Source organism: Conger conger, chromosome 2, assembly GCF_963514075.1.
Source record: "Conger conger chromosome 2, fConCon1.1, whole genome shotgun sequence".
NCBI lineage: Eukaryota > Metazoa > Chordata > Actinopteri > Anguilliformes > Congridae > Conger > Conger conger.
Window position 1 is genome coordinate 45,565,310 of NC_083761.1, and position 25,450 is coordinate 45,590,759.

At 40.3% G+C, this 25,450-nt stretch overlaps 1 protein-coding gene across 1 annotated transcript in view; it reads left to right on the forward strand.

The window, feature by feature from the left end:
* The window catches only part of LOC133118176 (potassium voltage-gated channel subfamily H member 4-like), a 73,581-nt gene that overhangs the window by 1,513 nt on the left and 46,618 nt on the right, over positions 1-25,450 (forward strand). The window contains exon 2 of the mRNA XM_061227979.1: positions 22,233-22,466. Within this exon, the coding sequence (XP_061083963.1) occupies positions 22,233-22,466 (234 nt within the window). The remainder of the gene's footprint in view (positions 1-22,232; positions 22,467-25,450) is intronic.

A 25,450-nucleotide genomic window follows, 5' to 3' on the forward strand; every position in this document is an offset into this window, starting at 1 on the left:
AAACATAGACATTGATCCTTGAGTGTAATAATCTTCTTTCACTGGCACAGTTATCCCTCTAACACATATGCAAGCACACACAGGCAGTAGTATACTCATGTACACACTCATGCTCAGAGATACCTACACAGTGCATACACTTTAGAACGCAAACAGAGCCACACACTTCAGATACTCATCTCCAAAATGATGGCTCCCATTGATCAAGATGAGCGAAACAGCCTGTATAAAATAACATGTCATCATCCTCATCTTATCTAGGGTGCCATGCATGTACTGTATCCTGTACACATGTATGCAAATTCCCTTGAAGGTACACAGATTCAAACACTCCCATGGTACGCACAGACAGCTATGTGCACGTACATGGACATGCCAACAAACACGGAGATTCATGCACAGTCATACGGTATGCGCATGTTTGATAAATAAACACATACAGTAGATGCCCGTACATACACATGTCCACATGCATTGCTTTGTTGTTAATCAGAAAATGATTCAGTTGTGGACCTTGTTTAAACAACTATTGGGCTGACAAATTTGTTTCCTGATTGATTTAATCTCCCTGATCATCTGTGAAAATGGTGTGGGTGTGTTCACCCCATGGCAATGTCTACTTCCCTCCCATAACCCCTTTACAATCCTAGATTATTCTGGTCTTGAGGGATATAAAAATCTTGTCTGGGCATCTAATTGTTTGTAAAGACTTATTTCCACTCCATGTCTGATATTGAGTTCTAAACTCCACAGTATTTGTAGTATAGCTTTGAAAGACAAGTTCTGGTGTGAGGTGGGGTGGGGTATTTGTGTGTGTGTGTATGTGTGTGTGTGTGTGTGTGTGCGCCCATATGTGCGTGTGTGTGTGTGTGTGTGTGTGTGTGTGTGTGTGTGTGTGTGTGTGTGTGTGTGCGTGCGTGTGTTTGTGTGTGTGTTTATGTGTGTTGTGGAGGGTGGGGTGGTGTTGGTGGCACCCTAGACTTTATCTGGTCTGTCAGGGAATTCAATTACCCCTGCTCACTGTCCTGCCACTTATTAGACTGAGCCACGCCAGTGGGGAGATTGCTCAGTCTAGAAGCTTCTCAAGGACATCGGGAGTGACGAGCTCTTGGACGCGTTTCCTTAATCGAATCAAGCCACACACTGCATGAGAATCTCAGAAGCACAAAGCAATAATATTTCATCCCTTGATTGGGTGGAATTGTACTGTGAGCGTTTCACTCTGTGGAGAGAAAGACGGAAAACAAGAACGAAGGCTGAAGGAAAAGCATCCGCACTCTCAAACTGTAATTCAGACGCACAGTACAGCATTTCTGGGTTTGGGCGGCTTTCCCAACAGAGCGTTTCCTGTTGATTTTGTTAATGACGTTTCATGTCACCCCCCGCTCCCTGCCAGAGTTGGTAGCTTTGATGTTAGGTCCCTGTCTATTAATGATCATTTCTGCACTCTCCCGGCAGCAAAGGAAGCAACTGCTCAACTACAGTCAGGAAGCCAGATTTCATTGCATGGGACCATGCCCAAAAGAAATGGGAAATGGGATTGCGACCTTCGGCAGACCAGAGTGTGTCGGGTCAGTTTGTGTTCGTGCAAGAGACAGGGCTCAGTCAATTTCAAGTACTGCTTCAGGCAAGCACTGGGAATGTACATGGCTGGTAGGGCCCTATCAGAATTTAGAGGTAGAGTTACTATATAGTCAAATTATATAATTAATATACAACAGTATTTTCTAAGATTGCATGTGATTAATGGTGCTCCGTTAACCAGTCAGGAATGAAGACAGGGACACATAACAAGGGGGTCTGGGGGATGTTAGTATAAGTTGCATTCGTGACTAAGTTATGTCAGATGCATTAGCGCAAATAAGTTCAAATGTTTTCATTTAGTAATGTTAATTATTGGCCATACCACTTTAAATCCTGTTCTGCAGTGCCTGGCTTCAGCTTTTGCAGCTTCAGAAAGTATACCAACAACCTGGTAGGGCTGGAAACTGTCAAGATGCAAAATTGTTTGTTGGAACTGAACAGACTGTTCCTATTGGTCCTGATAAAAGTGCTTTTGCAAGTCAGGAAGCAGGAGTAAAAAACCAAAAGGGAGAAGAAAAGCTTAGAAACATTTTTGTGCAATGGTACGCTGCTACACAGCTGCTGTGGGATCGGAAGTGTTGAGGAGAAACAGGAGTTTGGCAGGACGATCAAACACTTTTTTCACCATCTCCCCATCTGTGTTCGGATGAAGCCCAAGCATTGTCATTATTGTGAATCTGTTATGCTTGTCTAAAATGGAGTAGTGCATAACAGGTGCATTTGCCATGCAGTTGTTATCAGTTCATATAACCTGGGGGTGGCCAATCTCAGAAGAGCCGGCTTGCACTTTTGCTCTGGCCCAGCGTGAAACACCTGACTCAGCTAATCAACAAATTATGGTCTGACCTTGATTTGATGAATATGACAGTTTTCTGCTGTGTTGGATTGAGTCTTCACCTGCACCCCTTTCCTGTACAAGATTAGACACCCTCAATTTAATCAAATTGCTGGTTCTAAACCCACACATCTGTATAAGCTTGTACCAAGATTTAAAACCAAGCCAATTACTTTTATTGACGATTCTAAAACAAAAAAGCAATAATGTTGCCTGGTGCAGTGTTTTTATTTTAATTGACAAAACAAAGGGTTTCATGCTTCTGAAAATTGTTCTGTGAAATTATGTAACTAGATCCACTCCATGACACACTGGCATACAATAAACATGGATAATATATGCATTACATGCATCATGATGTACAAATGAATGTCGCAGTCAGTGGTTTTAATGTACTGTAAGAATATCCTTCTAGACAAGAAAACTAATTGACTTGAGAACAAAAGCAAATACAAACACTTGTATGTAATGTGTAAAATGACCTTGAGTGTAGGTGACCTTGAGTGTCCAGAAAGGCGCCACTTCAAATAAAATGTATTATTATTATTAAAATGATCTTTATTACATAAGATAGTCAATATGTAAGACAGTAAACCTTTGACACTTTTTCCAACACCCACAAGCTGCAATGCAGTGGCTATTTATTGTACATGGAGGTATGTCAAAATCATGATATGATAGATACTGTACTGTAGCCTGGGAGCGGGCATGAACTGTTGACCAAGGGTGGGGGGTTGTGACCTCCTCTGGATTTGCGATTTATAAAAATATAAAAACATTTCCACTACCTCCACTATTCAAACTATGGACTCAAAAATCATCAGGCTTATGATGTAGAAACGTCATTGTTTATGCAACATATGGTTAAGACAGCTAGTTTAGCTAACTTCTAAAATATGTAATTAAAAAAAAACTGAGTTGATGACCCCTGCTGTGCATTTATGGGCCATAAACTGAAACTTCAGTTGATTGGGTTCCAATGGCTTGAGGTCTGATTTACATTATTTGATGGAGTTGTAAATGGTGGCTTGCCTGAAGGGCAAAAATGTTGGACATGATGAGAAGCCGAATGAAAGTTAGTACAGTTATGGTCTCTACAGATAAATCCAGGAAAACATCTCTGCATTGATCCTTGACTGGTAGAGCTATCTTCAAGTCACCCTACCATGTGAGGACACCTTACAGTATATCAGGCTGAAGAGCTGAAATGGAAATTGAAATGACCAAAGGACTGAACCTTGAGGAACCAAATGTTTTAAGATGGTGGTAGAGGCAGAACTGCTGAACATGAGCAGTAGTACAGAAAGGTTGTCACCACCTCAGAAGCTTAAGGTGATGACAAGGCCTGAGGTCCTCTGTGTAATGAGCACAGGATAATTATGTACCCACCATGTAAAAAATTGCAGAAGTACCAATACATATTGAGACTACTCTTACTGAGAGTATTCTTAATGACGGGACTGGCTCCACTGATTTGTATCTGATTGCTCAGTGCAGAGAAGGTGATTCTTAGTAAACAATGGTGAAAGGGTTAAGAAAAACTGGGACAGTGGATCATTAACCTTTGTATATTGTATTTATTTTTTTGGCATAAGCTCATTGAAGGCTGTGGCAGAGCCACGGCTAGGGGGCAGCCTGTAGCCTAGGTACATGACTGGGACCTGGAAGGTCAAAGTGGTGGTTCAAGCCCCGGTGTAGCCACAATAAGATCTGCACAGCTGTTGGGCCCCTGAGCAGGGCCCTTAACCCCACATTGCTACAAGGGGGACTGTCCCCAGCCTAGTCTTATCAACTGTAAGTTGCGTTGGATAAAAGCTGTAATGTAATGTTGTGAAGGGGGAAAGTGAGGAAGCAGGAAATCAAAAGCAGGAAATCAAAAGGAGGCAGGTCAAATGGGGAGGGGGCTCAGAAGAATAGGGCTCCATTGTGTGTTTGTCTGCCTGCGAGAGTGAAGCAGAGGTCAGTGTCTGCGGAGGAGCTAGAGGACGAATAGACTGACAGCTGGATGGAGGCTGGGTGGTAAGGTAGCAGTGAATCAGACAGTGTGGCAGAAAGGGGAGAACCAGTATCCACAGGTCGGGGGGGGGGGGCTGATGGACAGGTTAAGAAAGTGGCCTTGTGCGAACAAAAGTCCAGTTACCTTCCTGTCTTTTCATCTGGAGGATAAGAAAATACAGGATGTTGTAAGAATGGAAGAGAATGAAGGGAGGTGTTTTGGGTCAGATGTGAGGGAGCAAGCGACAGTGTGATGAATGTTAGCTAAATTAATTTGAACGGAAAGAATAATCCTGCTGTATTTTTTATGCTTGCGTTGACAACTTGATGTACAGCACATTCTGAATTCTGAGCATTCTGACAAAAGAAAATAATACTTGTAGGTGACTTGTAGGTGCAATAAAAAACTAAATCTAGATCTGTTGAAGGGTTCAAGCTCCATGCCTATACAATAGCTGCTTACTATTCATATGGTCAGTTGAAGGTTACACAACACAACATGCAGTGCTAGTACGCTGAGGTTTATAATATGTGGATTGGACAATATTGTGGGCAGGCAGCATAAACCACATAGATGACATGGAGATTTCTTAATAGCCACTGTGTCTGTTTGGCATTGTTCCAAAAGGCAAGCTCTGAGCACATGACCTGGTTTTTAACTATCTGCATGTTTGCACATTTGTTTATGATAGAGTGGCTAAAACTCCAGCTATAAGCTTAATTCCCCAGGTTGTCCTAGTGCCGCAGTCTCCTACTCTCACCTGCTGGCATTTGTACCCAAAGCACTATTAGAGAAATAAAATTATCCACAGAAATAATTTGCATCACAGGTAAAAAGTTATCTTGTTAAAAATCCTTTAAAAACCCTCTTATAGCCATTGGCCAGATGAATGCCAAGTTTATGACAGTTCTTTGTAAGATAAAGGTTGCAAGTGCCCTCTATCTGTTATCTAACTAAAGGACTTCATTACCCACAACACTACTCGTGCTTGTCCTTGCACGGGTCACAGCACTGCCCTCACTCCTCTGTCTCCCTTCTGGCATTCCCTAGTCCGAAGGTCACATTGAGAAGTTCAGCAGTTCTGCTGACACCTCTATTGTCCTAAAATGGGCTGGAACAGTCTGAAGGGAACTATTTATGTTTTTAATGCAATTTTCCCCCAACTGTAATTTCCCCCAACTGCATCACACAGTAGTTTAATTGGAAATATTTTGTGCGAATGAGCTCCAAAGAAATGTCTTCTGTTATTTTGCAGGAGCGATAAGGTATTCATATTGGCTGTTCCACATAATAGCTCGCGATGCAATCACATGTAGTCACAAACTCTCTCTTAGTACCAGTACAGTATTCTGGCTGATTTGTGTTGCAAAGGAGAAGATTTTGTGTACTCTTGCCGTAGCGCATTTCAATGAAGCCATACTGTACCTGCTCAATGTGTCATTGTGGACGGTCACATCTTTTCATTAAAAATACAAAAAAGGTTCACTATAAAAACAGTCCTCCCATGGCACAGAAATTAAATTAGTAACATAAATGAATGGCAATTAAAAACGGGCGTGGTAATTTGTGGACCTCTCAGCATGGGCATAATCAATGAATCATGCGAAAACTGAGCAGAGAATGAAACCATAGTTTTTGCCCATGACCTGCAGGCTATTGTTTGTCTTTTAGCGAGGTCTCATGTATTGTACAGTAGGTAGATGTTACAGTGTACATAATGTCAACTCTGTCTCATAATTCTGCTTCCCTGCTTTTATGTATTATTATTGTGTCATGGGTCATTCCCTCCAATATCACACTTCAAAGACTAACATTTATTTTGTCAAGTGCTTGGCAATTATCCTGTCTCCACGTTCAGTTTGTGTATCTAATGAAACATACATTATTTAGCCGTGTACTAAAAGGGAGGGGGGGGGGGGGGGGCTAGATCGGGCATTTCACAACGCTGAAGACTCAATGTAGTTTTAAGGTCTTTTCCAATACAAATTTGCAGAGAACCGAATAAAGAAATGCCGCACTTGCTCGGAGCGAGGCAGCTGGACCAGTAGGGAACCAGACCCACCACTGCAAGAGGCAGTATATTACACAGGCTGGCTGGGCTTGGAGCACACAGATGTCTTAAAATAGCCTCGCCGGTTGCCCGGGAGACCATGTCCCTCGTTGGTGCTCATGCACCGACAAAGATTAGTCGCCGTTTCTCCGCATGTACCCACAGACAAGACACTACTCTGATTAGGCCTGTTATGTCACTTGGCATAGTGCTAATAATTCCACTGTTTGAACATTATTTCTCCAACATTTTCAAAAGCTTTCAAAGTGAACACGCTCGCTAAGGTTCTCAATGTTTTCTGTCTCCCTGTAGGTGTTCGATGGAGGAAGTGTGTTTGACTAGATGTTATATTGAAGCAGGCCTTAAGTTAATCCATGCATGATGGGTTTTGTGTTCATATGATTAGACTCTTTTGCCTTGGGGGAGATTGGTGTTTCTGTATATCCTTCAATTAAATACCAACTTTTTTTCTTTTAGGAAAATAATTGTATCAGAATAAAGTAGATATATAGGGTGCCATTTCTTTATTTTTTAATGAATCATAGAGTACAAATTATATGGTAATTTAGATCTACTGTGAAACAAATGTCCTAAATGAATAATGTCTCATTGTGTGACTAATATCACCCTAAATGTCAGGTTTAGGTTTGGCCCAGGCAGCCAAAAATGGGATTCGTTTTTAAACTCATTTCCTGGTCTTGTTGCTCACCAGTGTCAGTGCAGTTTCAGCCACACATTTAAATGAAAGTGGATCGTATCAATACGGTCAAAATATGAACTCAATACCTTTCTCCCACAAGACGTGCAATAGGAGCTTTTCTTAGTCTAATGTCTCCCCATGTACTTAAGTTGTTAACTTATTGTGACAATATTGAAATATTTTTCGGATCAGGGACAGTCTACATCACTCTGAGTGACGCATCACTCTGAGTGACTCGGCCATGATATAAGGGATCCCCTTTTCCATACTGCTCTGCCTCTGGCTCCAATTTCTACAACATGGCGGTATTAAAACTGCACTTCCACAGTTTCAAAACACTTTCCACAATCCCATGGAAAGTAAATGGGTGACATCACAGTCACTGTCCATATTTTTTCGACAGTAACATAATGGTTCGGCATAGAACCTGGCAAAGACCCTTTTTAACATCACTGAATAAGCACTATAAATAATATTTGTGTTAAAATGTATATATATGATTTATATTATTAAAAATTGTTAAAAGTTGTATTATGCCAAGCTTTAACAGCTTGCAGACACTAACATATTCAGTCTTACCATTTTATTTTCCTGCTGTTGCTACAGCCAGATATAGGAATAGTCACGATAACGTTTTCATCTTTAAATTTCAGCTAACAACTGCTGACAGTTCTTCGACTCCAAGTTTACTCCTCTCTGATGTTTATGGAACTGAAACAGACTTTGGTTTTAGTAATGTGTGCTTGCATATTCATGTGTCTTTCATGAAGAAGTACAAGTTCAGTACTGACAATGTTGAGCTTCTGGCTATTCAGGCAATGCATGATGAATATTTAAAGGTACAATAGGTTAGATATTTGTGTTAAAGCATTGTTACAAGACCATTGTAAATTCCTTCCTATCATTGAAAAAGGCTCACTGACATGTTCACTCACCGCCTGTAGCGTAGTGGTTAAGGTGCATAACTGGGACACGCAAGGTCGGTGGTTCGGTTGACGCATTAGAGCATTATGAAGCACTGAAATGTGAGTCCTAAATTTAATAACATTTTGAGACAAAAAATGTGGATAACAAAACCATATCGCCAAACTAGAATATCCACTGCATTACCACAAGAGAGATTGAGGAGAGAGTGCTTTGGAATTGGGAAGACAGTGAATATGGGAGGGTCAGTTCTTTATCATTATCTCTTTGAATGGGTTTCCTTAAGTTAGCAGCTCATTAGCTTGCAGGGATCCTGAAATCCGGCCCTTGAGTCCAAATTGGGCCCTGGTTTCCTTTCCTCCCAGGTACTTAACTGGACAATTCTAGGTAAACGGAGGGTGTAAAAGCAACAGTTCTCGACCCTTGAGGGCCATGACTTCAGAAACAGGGAGGGAGTACGTGGCGAGGGGAACCTATTTTAAGAACTTGGTAATGTTCAATTGCCAAATGCATTAAACTGGCTGTGCCATTAAAGCACATTATGAATTAAAGGTGTTTTTGTTTTTTTTCCAAACCTTGCAAAAGAAAATAGCCTCTCCCCTTTGTTCAATTTTAAAAATTGATTCACTAATGGCCACTCCTGTAAGAGCAGTCTATTTCAGCTGATTAACAAGTAGTTACTTTGTAAGCCTCTGGTCACTTGAGACTGTCGGACTGGCGGCTATCTAGGTATTCATCTAGTTTTCCAACTCCAGGAGAGTGCATGACGGTTTAAATAACCTAAAAGGGCACAATTATGATGTGCTGTCTGGCTCCTGTTTAATTGACTATATTAAGTGACTGACACATGAAAGGTTCTATTTATTGAAAATCAATGGGCAAAATATTTTGTCCATTTATTCTCAGTCCATTTGTGTATTTATTCTCATTCAAATGGTGGGATGGGAGGTTGTCTAATGTGGGTGTAAGGTAGAGCTTTTCAGTTTGACACTGAAGCATCTAGGTGGTGGTAATTCACTTTTGGGCATTTGTACTATGAAAATGTTATTATCTGTCTGTTGTTACACTAAGAAATACAAAGAAATAAAGAAGTCAGCATTAATTAACCTCTTATCTGTTCATGTTTTAAGGGTGTGTTCACTCTCGTTTCTTGAGCTGGATGACAGTATCCTGGTAATCCCTCAGTTTAACAGAGTAGTTTTGCAATGCCAATTTAATACATCACGACAGCAACATATAGCAGGGGATATTGTGTCTTAATCTGCTCCTGTATAGTCTTGCCTTTGCATCTGATTTATTTACAAACTCATTTTTTTCTGAGGCTCTGACATTTTATCATGTAATGATTAGAATCCACACTCATTCAAGCTTGATGTGATTATGTTGTGCTTTTATTTCAGACAAAACACTGACTAAAGAGCACAAATGGCAGCATCCATTGATTTATATCTATCGATAGACTTCCCAGCATATGCTGTCTTAGTTAATTATGGTGGATGAATTGAACTTCAAGTTGAAATCTGAAATGATTGAGCTCAGTAAAAAATATACACTCACCAAGCACTTTATTATTTAATTTTATTACACCTACTTATTCATGTGATTATCTAATTGGCCAATTGTGTGGCAGCAGTGCAATGCATACAATCATGTAGATACGGGTCAGGAGCTTCAGTTAATGTTCACATCAACCATCAGAATGGGGAAAAAATTTGATCTAAGTGACTTTGACCGTGGAATGATTGTTGGTGGCAGACAGGGTGGTTTGAGTATCTTAAAAACTGCTGATCTCCTGGGATAGTCTCTAGAGCTTGTAAAGAATGGTGCAAAAAACTCTAAGTGGCTAGACTACAGGAGCAGAAGTCTAAAAAATTAGTCTAATACATACCTAATAAAGTGCTCTGTGAGTATACATGCACTATACTAATACTGGGTAGGTTGCTCTCCAAACAGCCTCAATTATTTGTGGCATGTATTCCACAAGATGTTGAAAACATTGTGTTTAGATTCTGTTGCATGTTGACATGATGACATCACGCAATTTCTGCAGATTTGTCAGCTGCACATTCATGCTGCGAATCTCCAGTTCTACCAAAGATGTTCCATTGGATTCAGATCCGGTCAATGGGAAGACCACTGAAGAACATTGAACTCATTGTCATGTTCATGAGATAGTTTGTGACATGGTGCATTATCGGGCTGGAAGTAGCCATTAGAAGATGGGTTCATTGTAGCCATGTGGTCAGCAGCAATACTGAAATAGGCTGTGGCATTCAAGCGGAGATTGATTGGTATTAACGGGCCCAAATTGTGCCAAGAACCGCCACCAGCCTGGACTGTTGACACAAGGCAGGTTGGATCCATGGATTCATGCTGTTGGTGCCAAATTCTGACCCTACCATCTGTATGCCTCAGCAGAAATCAGCAGATTCATCAGACCAGGCTACGTTTTTCCAGTCTTCAACTGTCCAGTTTTGGTGAGCCTGTGCCCACTGCAGCCTCAGCTTTCTGTTCTTGGCTGACAGAAGTGGAGCTCGACATTGTCTTCTGCTGTTGTATCCCATCCGCCTCAAGGTTTGACGTGTTGAACATTCTGAGATGCTTTTGCGCTCACCACAATATGGTGATTTAGTGGTTATCTGACTTACTGTAGCCTTTCTGTCAGCTCGAATCAGTCTGGCCATTCTCCGTCATCAACAAGGCGTTTCCATCCGCAGAACTCCCGCTCACTGGAGGCTTTTTATTTTTTGTACCATTCTGAGTAAACTTTAAAGATTGTGAAAATCCCAGGAGATCAGCAGTTAAATAAATGCTCAAACCTGCCCGTTGGGCACCAACAATCATGCCACGGTCGAAATCACTGAGATCAAATTTTTTCCCAATTCTGATGGTTGATGCGAACATTAACTGAAGCTCCTGACCCATATCTGCCTGATTTTATGCAATGCACTGCTGCCACATGATTGGCTGATTATATTATCGCATCTAATCGCATGAATGAGTGGGTGTTCCTAATAAAGTGCTCAGTGAATGTATATTCAGTGCTTTTCACAGGTTCTAAAAATAAAGATTCCGTTCCTCTTCTTTAAATGCAACACTGATTGGACTACCCTGTACAAGCCACATTTCCGGGGCGGGCAAAACCAGTAGTGCTGTCAATGATATCTACCTAACTTAATGAGAGGTCTTCCACTCGCAGCTTTTGCCCCAATAGCAGACCTTCCAAGATAACTGTCGCATTACAGTCTATGGCAGCGTAAGGTGTGCAGTTCGATAGAGGCAGGCTTTCCTATCAGCAATGCCATCTTACGGCTGCACGCGGAGATAAGAGGGGGTCATTCTCCTGAATGCCACTCCTGATGGACTATGTGTTTGAGGTCCACAGCTTGAAGGAAGAGTGGAGAATTTACCCTGCTGCTTTTCACGATCACCCAGAATTCACAGTTTGCACCAGACCAACGAGCAGCTCAGTAGAATGGGAGACGCTGTACTAGAATCCCACCCCCAGTTAAAGTATGTCTACGGCCAGTGGCTAAGAACAGAAGACAATGCAATATATTTTTTTCTTAAAATACAAATAACAATTAGTATTCTTAAAATGTCAAAAGAATGCTGTCGATTTTGCGCCATATTAGGCTTATAATTGACAAATGTTGAGCAGATGAATTGTATATTTTATTCCAACTGTAATTTATGGGCAGATAACAGAAAAAAAAATGGATTAATCTCCCAATGAAGACCAAGTACGCAAAACCACTTACATCTGAAAACTAGAAACCATTTCACTCCAAAGGAGCAGGATAGAGGTTGTGGAATCTGTGATTCTGGCAGGTGGCCGTTTCCACAAATGCAAATACACTGTGCTGATTTGTCTATTTTATTTCATTTTAAGGGGACAGCTGCAAAAAGCCAATACACAATACAGCTTTCTGTGTGAGTGACTGACAGCTGATACAGTACGCGCGGTATGTGTCAGCGCGAGGTCTGTCACTGCAACATGTGACTATGATAGAGCAGCCCCTTTTGGCCAAGTGGGCCAGCTGGTGCAGTTCAAGAGTTATTTCGAGGATGAGCAGGTGGCAGTGGGCGGCGTGACGCCTGGCTCTCATAGCTCGCCCATCAACAGCGCTCCCAGCAGGCTGGGAGGAGAACAGTCTGATTTTAAAGGAGACCACCTCTGTTATCAAGGCTATGGGAAAAAACAGCCCCTCCCCCATCATCCGGATTTTTACCAATCGTAGCATTGCTTTGACTGGGATTGCCCTGAATCAGGAACTGTGAATGATTACATTTCTTTGGGTGCTACCTTTAGTTGGTATGTAATTATTGTTCCAAAGGTGTGCATTCGGCCCACATGCATCAGCATGTGATGTGGGGTTTTTTTTTATCATTAATGTTGTCCCCAAAGCCCAATTCCCTCACCCCCTTCGCCACCTGTGGTCAGCTCTCTGTATTAATATTTAGCATCATCATCCGATAATTCAGCAAAAACATACACCATCGTGGGAAATCGTTTTACACACAGCTCGTAAAAATTGCAGTTAGATCCTAAAATACACAAATTGCCATTGTTTCATTTGGATCAGTATGGAACAAAAATCAAAAGCTCCAGGAAGATATGAAAAACCAAAAAACTAAAAAGTACGTGTGTGGGCCTTTAAAAGTGTTTTTGAAACTGTAAATCCCACATTATAGAATTGGGTCCAGAGTGTGGCAATGCTGACTGCGACCTGCAACCTGACCCACAGGGAGAAGCATCATATTCTGTAGCTTCGCCCAGAGACGAGGGTGAATCAGTGGGTGATCTGTGTCTCATCACATACCAGTAACACTGTGTGGTCAGTTGGGAGCCTACAGCCTGCCTGCATAAGCTACACATTAAGTGTCCTCCTCTGGTTCAGTGTCTATGCAAACCTTACTGATGAATATAAGGGCAGACTATAGCCTAGTGGCTAAGTTGCAATATATTTATACACATTTTTCCATGGTCATCAGGGCTGTCAACCTGAATTTTGATAGTTGACAGGTACCCTTTTATTCACTCTGAGCTTTCATAAATGATAATGTGATGCTCTGGAGCATAAGTGTTGACAAAGTGAAATATGGGTTTGTGGACTTTATAATCCAGGTGCTTCAAATCATGGCCTTGAAATGATTAGGTTCCACTTTATCTGCATTCTGAGTGGTTTTGAGATATTGAGCTTCAAAATGCCAAAGTGAATGGGGTCCAAGCAAATACAACCTTTTAAATTGTTTGCATCTTTTCATACTTTTAAAGAGTTTGACATCATCCAATGGCCAAATTAATAAAACTTGAAACACTGAACACAAGCAGCTGATGTGTACATATTCAACATAGGCACAGACAGTCAATGTATTTAAAAATTCAACAAGGTAGCAGAAAACCTTGCATAATATTTCTACCCAGATCAACAAAAAAAGCAAACACAGATACATTCATCCAGCCTAGAAATTTCTGAAGGCGATCAGGATTTTTTACCGAAAGAAGTTTGCAGTCTGAATGTAGAAAACCTCCCACGAGGCTCTAAGGATGGAAAGCCAGAAGGCAATTGTCAAATTCTGTTGATGCCTAAAGCAATGTAACACCTTATGGGCAGTTTTTAAAATATGAGCAGTAAAGAGGACTGACTTTTTGTGCAAGCTTTCTATTTATTGCCTAGTTTTATGTTTTTTGCCTTTGAATATTTAAAACTGCAGAACAGGCTGCTCACTTTAAATCAATAAACAGATAAACCCTCAAAGACAAATGTTTTTACATGTGGACAATTTGTGGACAAGATAAGGAATTTCTGCTTATAATAATCAACACATAACCAGTGTCGACAAAACATAAACTGCATGTTTCACTCTACCCATGTACCTGTAATATCTAAATAATTACTTGAGATGTTATTAATTGTTTGACTTGTGGCTTGAAACAGATGCTCTATATTTGTGGAGGACTGAAATACATATAAAGGCCCAATTTTTTTACAGTGTGATTATGAAAGGTGTGACTATAATTGGTCCTTCAGGTATTATTATTTTGTATATTTAGAAGTACTGCTACTATTGGGTTTTATCATCAATCACAGAAGCTTGCTTTAATGAGGATTACTTAAAGTTTTGGGTGAATATATTCTGGGAGAGCCAAGTTAAATGGATTTTAGTTCACACTTTTAATATCTCTTCTCCTTCATTCCTCTATTCCTCTACCTTTTCACATCACACCACATAAAAGCAAGCCTTCTATAGAGAGACACAAACAAGAAAAAAGGTTCAACGGTTTCAATGGGTCAAAATACATCAATTTAAGTACAAAAGAAGGGCTCATTAGATAATGTATAGTATGTATGTCCTGAGTAAAAAAGGCTGCATTTAGTGGGAAAGGATTACCCCATTCCTTTCACTCCCGTGTTTATTTTGACAAGTTTTTATCGAATAAAGACAAATGTGTTTTTTTACAACCGGGCACTATTCAGTGTGCTTTCTTGCAATCCGTCTAATTATAGTGTTGGTTAAATATGTTTCTTGGTTGTCATGGGGACAGAGAATTTACCCAAGTGATGGTGACTTTATCATTTTATTCTCTGTGCTGAGCCAATGTAGGAGGTGAGCACGTAGTGTGCAAACATACGCAGCAGCGATGTTTCTAAATCTGTAAAGGAAGGTGATACCCATGCCGAACGTATCTGCATATAAAAGACAGCCATGTCCTTTTGGATTTAACGGGCTGACATCAAAGCGGGTTGCGCGATGTCGCTCAGGGTGTCGAGACGTGGATATCGCCACCGCTCCCCTTGCCTTGTCCATAGGAATCTATGATGCCTTGACATCTGGAAAACAAGTCAGCATTAGCGCAGCGCCAGCCTCCAGCAGATTACTTGCATGCGGTGCAGATGTGTAATTAAAATATATGTCATAGACGCAAAGGTCTACGGATCATCTGTAAGAGGATTATAGCCAAGAAATGTGTATTGCAAAATGACATGTGCTCTCTGTGTCTGGCGGACTTCATATACTTTCATGTGGGGAAAATAAGGTGTTTACGGAATATTTATTAATTTAGCTAAGATGACTTCTCTTAAAAGTGTGACGCTGGTGTCCAGCCACATTGGATGGAGCCAGTTAGCCCAACCAGTGATGCACAGGTTCAGTTCTAAACACAATAACTATAAGGTCCTTTTTTATATAGTAATAGCCAGGCGTGGAATCCAAAATCCTCTTTACCCTATTGAGGAACTCAAACAAGTGTGGACATTTTCTACTGAAATTAAATCCAAATTATGAAAAATATCCTTTTTTTTGTTTTTCTTTTGTATATATGTGTTCTTTCTTGGTAAAACTAGGTGTTCGGTAGTTCAGAGTTGAAATGGTAGTTTGAGGATGGTAAGTCTCACAGTACTGTACAGTAGCCGGCTAATAAGCAGGATTGGCGACACTAAGATATTATTAAACTGTGATTTATAGCTTCCCTGCTTTGTGACCCAATTGGGGCGACAGATGTGGGATTGCTGTATAGAGTACGTGCCAAGATGCTGAGCCCCTGGGCATCAAGAACTAAAAGAACGAGGAATAAATGAGGTAAAACTGGTAGCAAGGCCAAGGGCCAAATTAAACAACAACCGGTGGTGTTAAAAGTATTTCCCCAAAAACTTTATCTCCACCACTTAAGAAATTTGAATAAATGATTAGGGCTCTGTCTATAATATTAAAGACAAGAGAACAGAACTCCGCAAGATAAAGAGGCTTGGGGTCATTAACAGTTTGTAACTGTTGCTTCAGTTCTTAAATGTGTGTCTCAGGTTTTCATCATACATAAACCAGAAATGTGCCGTAAAACGTACTCCCAGTCAAAGGCTAATAAAATATGCATAAACATTCAATAACTGAGTTCAATCAATAATAAACAGCTGTGTCTTATCTGAAATGTGTAACAATACCAGATGCAAGTCAAAAGGCATCCTTAGAACTTGGCATTTATTCATTTTATACACATAATATCCTTTCTCTTTGTAGGATGGGATCGCCACATACAATGGCGCCTGATTGCACTTGCCTCAGAGCCACGGTCCCGGGGCTCTGAGACGGTGCGGCTTGTAGAAGACGTGTCAATCTCTAGATCGCTACATCTCTCCTGGGCCACCGGGAGACAGGCCGTCGTGATGTATCCTCAGATAACACGGGCAACTGGAATACACAGGGTACAATTGGCTACCAAATTTGGGAGAAAATGGGAAAGATAAGAAAAAGAAAAAAAAGAATACAAATCTACAGTATAACATTATATCTGTGATAAAATAGCTCTAAAATGAAACCAGAAGTGATGTGTATAACTCCAATTTATAGGCTACATTTACTTTATCCATTGAGGCATTTCCATCTCAGTAGGCTACTTTTATTATTAAATGATGTCAGGGTTTTGTGGCTTTAAGAGAACCAGTTCCTGCTAGGTATCATTTTGAATGTATTGATTCCATTAGTTAAATCGGGATTACTGTGGAAATTACAGTGGGATTACTGAGATTGGAAAATACCTGGATAACATAACATAGATCATCATTGTATATTTAAAGGATAGTTTAAGGACAGTAGTGTAGTAGAATATTACATTATATGCAATAATAAAGACTATGGTGCATCCACTAAAGTCTCTACGTCCACTATGGTGTTTCCCTCCATGTGATATTGTCATATGTAAATATCACGTATTTACGATGGTTTCTTAGACACATTCTTTAGGGGAAGAGAGAAGGGTACGAACAGTCGCTAACATGTCATCTGTAGTAATTAGTGGAATGAACAGTGGAAACGTCATCACGGCCCTGTTTATTCAAGGAACCACAAGAAGAAAAGGCCACTTGGCAAATATCCCACTCTCAGCGCAGAAGTCCTTGTGGTTCCGGCTGAAAGAGTCTTCCATTGGCCTTTGGGGTGAAGCATCTTCTCAGTGTGGCATTTATTAGTGTGACACTGGCTATACCACCAACAATCAGCAGCTGCCATTTATCTGTTTATCAGTCCTGGGGGCACAATCGTTGCCACTGCAATGAGCCCGGTACATATTCCCAGAAGAAACGCATAAATTGTTGGACTGTGTAAAGGTCTTCCACTGAATCCAGGTCATTTGCTTTGGTTTCACCACTTCTCAGTTGACGTGTTCACTTTTGATTCATTTCTGATCCAATTCTGTGCATCAGCAGATATATTCCAGGCATCAGAATTGAATCAGACCTGACAAGACTTTGCTGGGAATCAGTGTTTGAAATTGATGCTTTTGACAAGTTGTATTTCCCTATATATAACATATTGATGTTTCTCTGATGTGTCATGTACTCATTTTACAGTGTTTTTATTATTTATTAAGCCAGTATATCCTCAAATGGTTTTGTCACAGGCACTGAATGGATTTTTGGCAGTTCAGCTTGTTGAAAGAAAGTGAGATAGGTGAGCTCCCAATAGTTACAAACCATTTACTGACACAATCAAATACAAATCTTTTATGACATGTATGAAATGACTGGATCATGTGAATACATCATAATTCCACCCATTGAGCGGTCTGGGAAGTCTTTAAATGGACTCATCAAACCGATCCAAAATCATTCACAAAGCATTGAGATGCAAGATATCAGGTGGCTTGGCTACCTATGCCACATCCTGAGCTTAGTTCCCAAACAAGAAAAGAGCGTGGATTTTAAGACTTAATCTTTCTTTGACTGCAGTCCACATTACTGCCCCCAGATTATTGAAAGCTGTCGCACATGAGATTTCCAGCGGAGTAAATGTTATCCCCCATATGTGAGCCAGCAGCTCGCACAGCTCATGGTGTCAAGAAAACAGCCTGCCAGGAGCAGAGAATGACACTCCCTGACTTTTGTCAAGGTAATGGATTTGGTGGCTGCATTTTACGTTCCTAAGCAGCTGTTTGTTGCTGCTCAAATCTCCCCTCTCTCTCTCATAGGCTGACACTGCTCCCAAATCCCCACCGGATTACAGTCTGTTTGTTGGAGACGGCCAGTTAAAGCATTCGGTCAATGATTTTGCAATCTCTTCTTTTGTTGTGTACTTCTTGCCCATTCTGTGGCTAAGGAAGCAAACTCCCGGGATTTCAGCATCCATCTGCTTTGTTTAATACCCCAGTATCGAGGCAATTTTCCCTCTAGTTGGAGAACTATGTATTTTTTCATCCTTTACAGTCTTGAGCACTAATTACTGCCTCTCATCTCGGTTATTTCATTTGGGATCCTCCTCACGTCCTACACTAGGAGCATGCTGCAGGCTTCCCTATCCTGGAGCAGAGCTCTCCATATTACTCTTCACTACTGTGGTAATAACGATAGTAGCATAAATATTACAATAAGCAAGTGTGGAATCTTTTTCATATGACTTGACAATTGTAAACTCTTATTATTTTTTCATAAGCTTGCTCATTTTGAAGTAGTTTAAGAGCAACCAGCACTTTTTAAACTGACAAGAGCATCTACTTATATTTTATATGCACACGCTGTATTACAATCTGTACCATTACTCCAACATGCCGAGGTCTACCAAACCAATTATTTTTGATCGGTAGATCTCAGCACTGGATGAATAAAATCGAGTTGACCTGGAAAAAGACACTAGCCTGTGCAGTAAAGGAGAGGCATTTTGTAACGGTGTTAATGTTACCATTCTGTTGTGGATATCAGGTTGGAGATATTCAAGGATAGACCATTAAATCCAAGTTAAATGGGGTGCCTATAACTGCAGTATGCAATTGGAGGGGGAAATGGCACCTTCTGTCAATCAGGACCAGCAGGCCAGCACTTTACACCATTGAGGAGCCTAGTTGTGGTGTCATTTAGAACCAGTAAGGCTAAATTTAGGAGTTCTTAAAATGGAGTCTACTTCATCCTTGTTTCTGCACCTTGGGGCAGGCTTATGCAAGAGTCCAAGTGTGTGCAAGGGTTAAGATGGCATGTCCATGTGTGTGAATGGGGCGGGACAGAACAGGCATAGGGTGTTAGACTGTGCGTTACACACTCAGTGAGCAATTTATTGGGTAGAACTGTAGACAAGCTTGTTAATGCAAATATTTAATCAGCCAGTCATGTGGCAGCAACTACATGCATAAAAGCATGCAGACGTGGTCAAGAGGTTCAGCTGTTGTTCAGAACAAATGCCAGAATGGGGAAGAAATGTGGTGACTTTGACCGTGGAATGATTGTTGGTGCCAGACAGGGTGCTGATCTCCTGTGATTCTGTACAGTTTGCAGAGAATGGTGCGAAAAACAGAAAAACAGCCAGTGAGCAGCAGTTGAACACAAAATGCATCAAACAAAGTGGATAGGCTGAATGGTAAATGGTTGGAATAACAGCAATTGGCTGCCATGCAAAGCACAAACCAGCTCATCAGGAGCATTTGGGGGTTAGATATCTTGCTCAGGGACACTTTGACACACCCAGGGTGGGATTGAACCGGCAACCCTCTGACTGCCAGACGACTGCTCTTGCCACCTGAGCCAATGTCACCCCATGACTACAGCAGCAGAAGACCAATAAGTCTAAAAAAAAAGTCTAATAAATACCTAATAAAGTGTTCACTGAGAGTACATTGAGAGTCATCACATGGCTGACCTTCAATTTCCCAAGCCTCCCATGTACAGAGATACTGACTGCGCAATTTTCCAGCTCTTTGCGATCCTGGCTGTATAGACTGCAGTCTGCTGTCCTGACATTTGGAGGTCACCGCATTAGCAGTACATCTCCCCACCTTGTCTCCTCAGCTGACAGCTCTGCTATTAAGGAGGATTGCCAAGTACTTTCAGCCCCATCGCCAGGTCTCCCATGGATTTATTAAGTATGCAACTTGGATTTTCTCCATTATTTCCCATGTTGTGATCCATGGCTGTGCAATAAGTAAGACATTTTTTCAAGCATGGACTGCAGTATATGTAATACTGTGAATTGCACTTGGGCTGAGTTTATATGGGGCAAGGGGGGGAATTGTATCACACCTGTAGACTGTCCATAATGGTTGTGTTCATTTTCACATGCTATATGAGTGACAGGTGAAGGTGTTTTTGCTGCGAGAAAAGTAAAGTCGAAGAGCAGTTTGTACTCTGTTGTACTCTGAGAGTTTCATTTATACAGTATGTTGACGGCAGAACTGTTGCAATCGTGCAGCATTTATGTGGACTGACAAAAGCATTTGACAACAATAATTTCTCAAGTGGATTTTCTCGCATTGTGTTGTAGAGGATTAACATCAAACTAAGAGCTATCTTAGAAGGGGCAGTTGATGTTTGTGGCTTCATTTGGTAAACAAGTAGCAAGCACTAATGTGATCTGGCATTACCATTTTAAAAAGCAAATTCAGTATGTAACTGTCTGCTCGCATTGTTTGTAACCATGAGACATAGGGCAGCCAAGCACAAGGAGGCACTTCAATTATCTCTCAACAGAGTGAATATAACCAAATGAGATGTCCTGCCATTGTGCTTCACAGACAATTTGAACATCTCTCATTCAAAAACAAACAGAAAATAAGCATGAGAGAAAGGAATAAATCCAGTCATGCTTTACACACTCTCTCTCTCTCTCTCTCTCTCTCTCTCACTTTCTCTCTCTCTCACTATGTATCTATCTTTCTAGCTCTGTCTCTCACACACACACACACACACACACACCACACTCATACAATTATTGTTCATTGGCCACAAGTCCAGGTTAGTTTTAAGTGCAGAAGCTTCGTGATTTGATTTTCAATGTTTCAAAATTAAATTAAATGGTATGAGAGATAAAGCAAGAGAGAGAGGGGGGGAAACATTTTTTTATATCTTACTGTACACGTGGTTTCATTATCAGCTCACACATACCATGACAACACAAAAATTGCACTTTTGGGATTACTTATTTTTTAGCATCTCATTCAGTGCTGTCAGAAATGCTTGACATGAATTTTTTGGCAGAACCAATGGAAATATACCTGAGCATTGTAGCAATAATACACTGATTACCGCAATGATACATTTATTATCACAATGAAAACAACACAAACAACACAAACATCCTTGTATATGCTCATTTATATTGTGTGGAGAAACTTACTGAATTTATGTACCCCATGCACATTATCGATGCAATAAAGCATTAATAACTGAATTATATTATCTTTATTTGTTGATGTTAACTAGTAGATATTTGAATGTATAAATGTATCAACACCACATTTATATGTTGAAAACAGGACTTTGTACTTTACTGGAGTGTTTTTAAGTTTGTATACTTAAGTGTGTATTCTACTTTCACAAAATTACATTGCAGGGAAAATGTAATACTTTTTATTCCTTTCATTTTGAATTTACACCTTCAAAGTACTCGTTACAAGTTTCAGAGCTCCAAACTTATTTTTTCATTTGGCCAAAATATCAATATCAATCCATTGTGCAACGGCCGATTAGACAGCAGCTGAAGTGCAGTGTATTTATATTCATCACTGCTGCTGGTGAAGAAGTGCCACATAGCTGAACTGATGTAATCTGATGTAAACTGATGTAATCTGTTGTAATATGAAATAACATTAAACTCATTTTAATACAGAAAAATATTCCCTTAGTCACTTAATTTCAGAATTGTTTATCCCAAGCAATTAAAAAAAAATACTTTTTACTTTTTAATAATTCAGTACATTTAAAAGTAAAGACTTTTTTTTTTTTTACTTTCACTCGAGTATACAGATACGCTAGATACTCTGAATTTTAGTGACATTTTTACACAGTACCCATACTTTAACTTAAGTATAATTTCTGGGTACTTTTTCTACCCCTCAACAGGACTGACTTGAACAATGTGGACCAGAAGGGCCACAGTGACTGCTGGTTTTTTATGTGTTACAGTATTGATATGATTAATTCAAGTCCACAATCATTGAGAGAAAATCACAAAAACTTGTTGACAAAAAAAGATTTCTGACTGTTTCTAATGTAGTAATTGATGCTTTATTAAATTATTATCATTACTAGATGGACTGTATGCATTTGTCCAGGGCCAGGGCACATTTAAGATGATCATCTCTCGTAGAATGGTTACAAATTCCGAAAAATATATGAATAAAGCTATTTTAGTAGGGATTAATCTCTTGTTGTGCTTTTTCTTCCAGACAGCAACTTCCTGCTGGGAAATGCACAGGGGCATCGTGGGTACCCCATCGTGTATTGTTCAGATGGCTTCTGTGAGCTCACAGGCTTTGTCCGCACTGAGGTCATGCAGAAGAATTGTAGCTGCCGCTTCCTGTACGGGGCGGACACCAGTGAACACGTAGCCATGCAGATGGAGAAGGCTCTGGAAGGGCGAGAGGAGTACCAAGCCGAGGTGAAGTTCTACAAGAAAAACGGTGAGGGAATTTATATCAGGGGGAATCAGCATTTGGTCCTCTTTGTTGGCCACCATGTATGGTCTTGGCAGTGGTTTTGCATCTATACATATATATATCTATCCTCTGGATTCATTTTCTTGCAAATAATGACTTGACAAAAACAGGCTAGAACTATTTTCTGTTCAAACTACCTAACAAAAACAGGCTTATTGAGTCTATATGAATTCTTTCAGGAGTTCCTTAATGTCAAGAGGGAAATAAAATGGTCTGCGGGCAGTAAAACTTCTACATACTGCCCTCAAGGAAATCAGATGTTTTACTACTGATTGGGGAACTGTCTGCTCCCTCTGGCATTAACTTTTTGAACTTGGATGCTTTTACATCTTCCTTCTCTCTTCACGAGGCTTAATCTCTAGCAGGTCAACTTGATGAAGGTGATGAAATCAGAAGGGACTTAGTAAAACTTGATATGCAAGACTATCTTAACTGACCCTCTTCCTCTTAATTGATCCTATCCCCCTGTAGACAAGCACCTTGTGAAATATTAATACCTTGGGCACTTGAGAACATGGTGAAATATGCAAGATTTGGAGACATGGGTGTGAGAGTTATTTTCATCTGTGGAGCTTTTAATGAGTTCAATCCAGGGCGTGTGTATATTGTGCATTCCCTACCTGTCAACTTGTTCTGAAATGATCCTTAATGAATCAGCAGCAACCAACCCATGCATTTCTCCCCAATAACTACAGAATTAACAGGGACCCATGATGACATCGTGTGCTGCTTATGTAATGAGTGCTACATGATGATTCTTATGGTTCATATGATTTACTGAGTTTGTTGTACTGTCACTTGTGACAATTTAAAGGTTTTATTTATACAGTATGTTTAAAGCATTTATATATATATTTATTTTTATATTGCTTGTTAGCAAGATGTTTTTGTAGGATGAATCCCTTGCTTTATTTATGAACCTGAGAATATCCTATCATACCCTGAGCCTGGTACACTTTCTGAATTGTGGTTTTAGCCTTCCTTGATCTGGAGTCAATCCATTGAAATTTTGAGGCTGATGATATAAACAGTATTTTCTGCTCACTACAGACTGAACTGCACACAGTACTACTACACACAGTAAGGTTATTTGAAAGAGCTCCTTGAAACTGAAGTTTGGTACTGTAAACCGGCAAGTGCACTCAAGACAGAAACAGACACACTGTTTTGGCAGCTTGACAGGGGTTGTATTGGGAGATGCAGTCTAAAGGCTGTGCATCAGCTTGTGCCAAAGGGATGATTAGTTATCCATCAAGTCACCTCCACTAGCCCTAGTATGCACGACATGGGTCAAAATGGACCCGTATTCTTTTAGTATGGAATCTCATGCATAGCTGAGGATCTCTTTGTTACCTCTTTTTAATGAATTAATCATAATGAATTCATTTGATCTTCAAGGTATGCAATAATTATCTTGTTTTTGGTAATCACAAATCATAATTTTTTTTCTTTCCTTAGGTTTTGAATAAAAATCCTATTTGTATTATGACCCCCAACATGGGTTATAAAGGACCCGTTTTCATTTGTGATGTTATTTGATGTTTGGTCTTTCTAAATTCTGAAGTAAATTAATTTAATAATTTCATAGTCCAGGAATTCATTATAAAATTAATCATCATTAATCATTATTTTAATTATTATTATTTAAACATTATTTCCATTCATACTTTGTTTCAAGGAAGTTGGGGAGGGGTGGCATGCCTCTTTGCTTTCTAGGCATGCCTCTTTGCGATCTAGTACGATGGTTCTAGAGGGCGGCCTGTAGCACAGTGGTTAAGGTATATGACCACAAGGTTTGTGGTTCGATCCCCGGTGTAGCCACAATAAGATCTGCACAGCTGTTGGGTCCTTGAACCCTCCACATAAACTGCCCTCCCTTTGAGGAGTGAGAGTACCAGAAGGACATCTCTTCATTTGGTCCGTGAACCATTTCTTCTGGCCACCAGCAGTCCATTGGCTAAGATGTACAGTCATTGGCTATAGAAGACTTTGCATGGGAGTCTGTGGCTAGGTATATGAATAACATGCCAAGCCACCTGAGTCGATGGTGGTTCCGGGTGGATTCCACACTGCAACTGCCTGCCCAGGATGCCAAGGATCTTCTGAAGGCATCTTACATGGAAGGCCTCCAGGCTTCTGAGATGGTGGCTGTAGCTGGTCCATGCCTCACATCCATACAGTACGTGCAGTGAGATGCAGACTCCCCTGTAAACAAATATTCTGGTGTAGAGGTTGAGGTTGCTGCTCTTGTTAGATAACCAAAAGATGCTGAGGCTTTTTGAGGTGTTTTTTTTAATCTCGTCATCCATTGTGCAATCGTCAGATATTATGCTTCCCAAGTACTTGAAAGTAGGAATGGTGGCTAATTGTTGGCCTTCTGATTTGTTCTCCAAGCAATATGTGAAAACCTGCACACCATAACATAGCATTTCTCATTGCTTTCTACAAATTGCAAATGTGAAGCACATTCATGCAAACGATAAAGTACAATTGTCTACAGTTGGTGCAATTATGAATCACATATGTCTTGCTGATCAGAATAGATTATGTTGTTTTCTGTTGAATAGTTTTACTCCCAAACACATCTGTGCAACTGCTCTTTGTGTATGTCATCATATGCAAAATGGTCCACCCAACAATCATAATATGTCAAATAGATATTTCCTATTTTTTATTGACATGGTATTGATGTAATGTCAGCGGAACTGATCAATTGCTTCTCACGTGAATCTGTTATTTATGAAGGGATGTTTCCCCACATCTGAGATTAAACAGTCACACCTGCTGTCAAATTACTGTAATTACAAATTACACAATTACAGTACTACACTTTCTGAACATGGAGGAACCTGCTCAGGCAAACACTGAACAGGGGCAAATGCCTGCTCATCCAAGAGGAAGACAAGTAAGGATGCATGGTGGTATGGTTAGGATAAGACCACAAAACT